General features: G+C 35.4%; 1 protein-coding gene across 1 annotated transcript; it reads left to right on the forward strand.

Annotated features, from left to right (window-relative positions):
* Window positions 1-2,255: 2,255 nt before the first annotated feature.
* Window positions 2,256-3,241, forward strand: LOC145129044 (uncharacterized). Its single transcript, XM_079063804.1, has one exon. The coding sequence runs from the start codon at window positions 2,462-2,464 to the stop codon at window positions 3,173-3,175; it is 714 nt and encodes a 237-aa protein (XP_078919930.1). The 5' UTR covers window positions 2,256-2,461; the 3' UTR covers window positions 3,176-3,241.
* Window positions 3,242-4,470: the final 1,229 nt, after the last annotated feature.

The following is a 4,470-nucleotide window of genomic DNA, read 5'->3' on the forward strand; positions in this document are numbered from 1 at the left end:
CATGACTTTTATAAGGAAAATATTGGATTTTCTTTGGAAACATATTTCTATCAAAACTACATTTCATCTAGAATTGTTAAACTTCAGCTATAATTGCTAAATGTATATGCTAGAGTTATATAAGAATCTAGTCACAATCGACTTATAATTAGTGGGCCCGCCTTACTTCCTGTTCCTTGTTTGGTTGTGGACCTAGGGCAGACCCATTATATTCGACGGTTTATTTAAATTAAATTTTATATAACTTATATACACTGGGTGATTATAGAAGGAATCTACGGGTTTTTCTAGGGTACATTATTGCATAACATAGGAAAATATTAAATTTTCTAGAATCATATTCTATCGCTTTCTACAAGGAAAACGGTTTCTTTCTCAAACAAAACTCTTATGAACTCACCAACTTAATTGTTGATACTTTTTCAAACTACTTGTATTCTCAGGAATTCAGTGAACAGGAAATCAACCGCTTTTGAGGATGGGACGTTAAATCGTCAAACATTTCATTTTTGTCATCATAAGTGTAATTGATTGGAAACATGTAAACACATACTATTGTATAACTTTTTCAATTATATTTATGATGGTTGTATTTACTTTGGGCACTATTATACTCGTTGTTGTGATACTATACATGAAGTCCTCCACCCCCGGACGTTTCCGCCATCCTTGGTTTGGGGGTGTGACATGACGGGAGATTTGGTCACATCTACCATGAGAGTCATGGGTCTAAAACCACAATAGAACCGCTTAGTGATGAAAACCCAACTTGACATTAATGATCCTAATTCTCAAGTTTAAAGGGTAACAACGAAGTCACTAACGATAGAAGGTACTATCATTAATGATAGATCCATATGAGGTAGGATAGTATGTCATTGCCGAGAACGAAGTTGAGTTACAACTCTTAACAAAGTTTTGGAGACATCTAAACAACAAATATGTTGTAAAACTTTGTCAATATGATCTAGAGGTGGTGCCGCCTCAAGTGAAGACTAGTGGTTTATCTTCTAAAGGGTCGTGAAAAGTATTTATAGCGCATGACCATATTAGCGCTCAGGGAGAACGCAAAGATGACATGTGATGTGTGGGGGGTAAACCAGAGAGGTCACAAGGTTCATGGTTTAAAACTATAAGGAAACCATTGAATTGGTCTCTTCTTATTTGTTCTCATTAAACTAGGGTTTAATCTTCGTGACACCCAAGTGACATCATATGTCTGAATGAAATGAAACTTTCCAACTTGGTGGGGGATTGTTGGAAATTATAGAGGAAATATTGCAAATTGGAAAGTTTCCTCTATCCCACATTGGTGGGGGAATAAACCTTTTGTAAGCTTATAAACCATTTCCCTTAATATGACTTCAAAGGCTTTAGTGGATCAAATGAATGAACCAAACCCACACACGCACGCCTAGCCTAGCTTAGCACTAGCCAACGTCGTGAGTGCGTGAAATGGCGCGATTTAGGCGCACTTGGCACTTTGGATGACGCATCGGTCGCAGGGAGCCAATGAGCTTTTATTTTTTGGCGAAGTTCGGGTCAAGTCGGTTTGACCGATCTGGTCAAACGATTGACTCGTGAATAAGGTAACAAAATCTTCTGGAAGGCCCAGAAAACGGTTTGCTCGGAGAGCAAGGCGTTGCCCTAGGGTTTCTAGGTCCCTTTATTGTCTCCTAGCGTTTCGATACCTATAAATACAGCTCTCTAGGAGCCATATTCCACACACGAAATTCAAAGCCCTCTTCCTCTCTTGGCGATTTTCTTCCAAATTTATGAGTATTCATTTTGCGTTTATCGTTTCCATTGCTGTTGGAAACTCGGTAAATCTGCATTAAACCCTAGGGTTTTACTTTGTTGCTTACAACCGATAGAAGCGAAGTAAAAACCTTTAAAAACAAGAGTGCGATCTGTGCAATTATTCTACTTTCAAGATTAGCCGTTAACAGATTGGTTTTACCTTACTTTATTGCGTTTACTTTTTACAAATACTAAAGTTACAAAATTCTTATATAGTTTTAGCAAAATGTTTTACAAATTAGAAAATATTTCAAATTAGAAAGGTTTGTAAGGAACAATGGTAAATAGAAGAATATTAACATATTTATACAACTGTTTTTTTCATGGTATAGTTACGCCTCATATTTGGATATTTTAGTGATTAAAGTCGTTTAATCGTGTTTAATATATTAATCAAAGATTAAAAAAACAAATTAAAGTGTGTTAACTCAACCTAATCCATTTCAAAGCTCCCGCATTTCACCTTGGCGCCGTAAAACCCTTTCTTGTCCCGCCCAAAATACTTGTTGCGCCATATCCCTCCCAAATCACCATCTATAAGATGCCATCTCTATCTGTATCACTACTCACACATAACAGTTTCATTTCCTAAACCTAATTGCTTCAAAATCATACAGATCTTTTGGCTATTCGTTTGTGTTCTTACAGAGAGACCCGAGAGATGGTGGTAGCTTTAGGTCCTGGAAAGTTTTATGGAAGCGGCCTCCCAAGACCACGGATCTACACAGACATCAAGTACAACTCCTACCGAGTCGACCCACCTGTTTCTGTTACAGATCCTTTAATGTCGTGGTCAGAAGAAGCTCACTGGTCAATGGGTGGCTTAAACGTTAAGCGCCATCGTCTTCAAGGTCGTATCGAAGGCAACATCGAGAAGCTTCGGAGCCAGATCGAGGAGTCAATTAAGAAGAAAGAATCCCTAAGCCCGCCGTCATCAAAGAAAAAACCCATTTCCAAATCGTCGGAAAAATCAGCCAAGAAGAAAGGGGCTGATATGGATCGGAGTCGGAGCCCCTCGCCGCCGCCAGCTCCGCTAGCTAACAAGCGGAAGAGGCGGTTTCTGGGTTTGGTTGACGAGGACGATGAAGGCGAAGGCGAAGAGAACGTGCCAGCTAGGAAGTTTCCGGTGAGGAAGCTTTCTGATGAGTTTGATTTCGTTGCGAATACAAAGGAAAGTCCGGCGAGAATCTCCAGAGGTATTGAGTCTGAGACGCCGACAATCGCTTTAAGGACTCGTGGTCAGAAAACGGTGATTGAGGAGCCGATTAAGACACTTTCGAAGGGTAAGAAGCGATTGAGAAAGATTGGTGAAATTACAAATGTTGATGCATCTTCTTCTTTCAGGATTTCACCGAGAATAGTTAAGCGTGTGTAAACTCCATTGTAATAAACAAAGTTGGAATTAGAGGAAGAATATCAACACCATTGGAATCAATTTCAATCGAACGTGCAATAGATTAAAATGATAACATTCAAACTATAGTTGTTAAATGGATTATAAAATATATGACTCATACTAAATTAGAAGATTAAAAATAAGTTAAATATCAATAAAGAGTTTGTCATCTAAAAGTAATGATTACAACTATAGATGAAAGATAAAGATATGTTTAATACAAATGAATTAATTCTTAGCTACGTATCTCATGCATTTGTATACTATTTAGTTTTTCCGTTTGTATACTTTTTAGATTTTACATTTGAAAATAACATTAACAAGGGACACATGTTTTTCCAATTTCATGGAAATTGTCCAAGAAAATAAACGAGTGATTTCAATGACAATGATCAAGTATTTGAAACAAAAACTATTATTAGAGTGATTTCAATGACATTGATTGGAATTTATGGCTTGAAAACCCTCTTTTAACCACTTTGTAATTTTTTTTCAAGTGTTTATCTTTTAATATATTTAGCCGTTTAAAAAAAATCCATAAACAAGATTTATTTATTTATTTTAAAGCTTATTGGTGTGTTACATATTGAAAAGTCGAAAAAAGTTATGAAGGCTTTTCTTTGATTTTTTTTATATTGATTACAAAATCTACAAACTCAATGGATATAAGTTATTTATATTTTTAATATTATTTTATTTATTTTACTTTATAAATTATATTAGTACGACCCATAGATAATCTTTGTGAAAAAAACTCATCAATTACGGATGTTAGTTATAAATATACTTTTTTGTTTGTTGATTTTATGGATATAGTTTAACATTTTTATTTTTAAATCTTTTTTTAACACATTTGAGGTAGATATGTTGATTGTTGGAGATGTTGACACATTTGTTGATAAAATAAATATTGTTGTTGATATGAAAAATGGATGACTACAACCTATTAATGAACTACATCCATCCATCATACATATCATTATACTATCCATTGTTCCTTTCTTATAGCCTTATAAGGATGATGGCTACACACCTAATATTGCCCATAAATATGTGCTCAATTTTAGCTTAATAAAACAATCAAGGTTTAATAACACGTGAGCATGCCCGGTTTTAAGGGGAGCAGGAGGGGCAGCCGCACAGGGCCCCGAAAAAAAATAAGGTCCGAGTTTTAATTAAATTATATATTTAATAACTAAATATATATGAATTTATTCAAAATTTTGCATAAAGTTTGTGTAGCGTAACTGGTATAAGCGCATACTTTAGTTTGA

This window comes from Lactuca virosa, chromosome 8, assembly GCF_052849685.1.
Source record: "Lactuca virosa cultivar CGN04683 chromosome 8, Lactuca_virosa_CGN04683_v6, whole genome shotgun sequence".
NCBI lineage: Eukaryota > Viridiplantae > Streptophyta > Magnoliopsida > Asterales > Asteraceae > Lactuca > Lactuca virosa.

What these genes read in the sequence shown, in the direction of transcription:
- LOC145129044 (XM_079063804.1), top strand. Translation starts at nt 2,462, where the DNA reads ATGGTGGTAGCTTTAGGTCCTGGAAAGTTTTATGGAAGCGGCCTCCCA.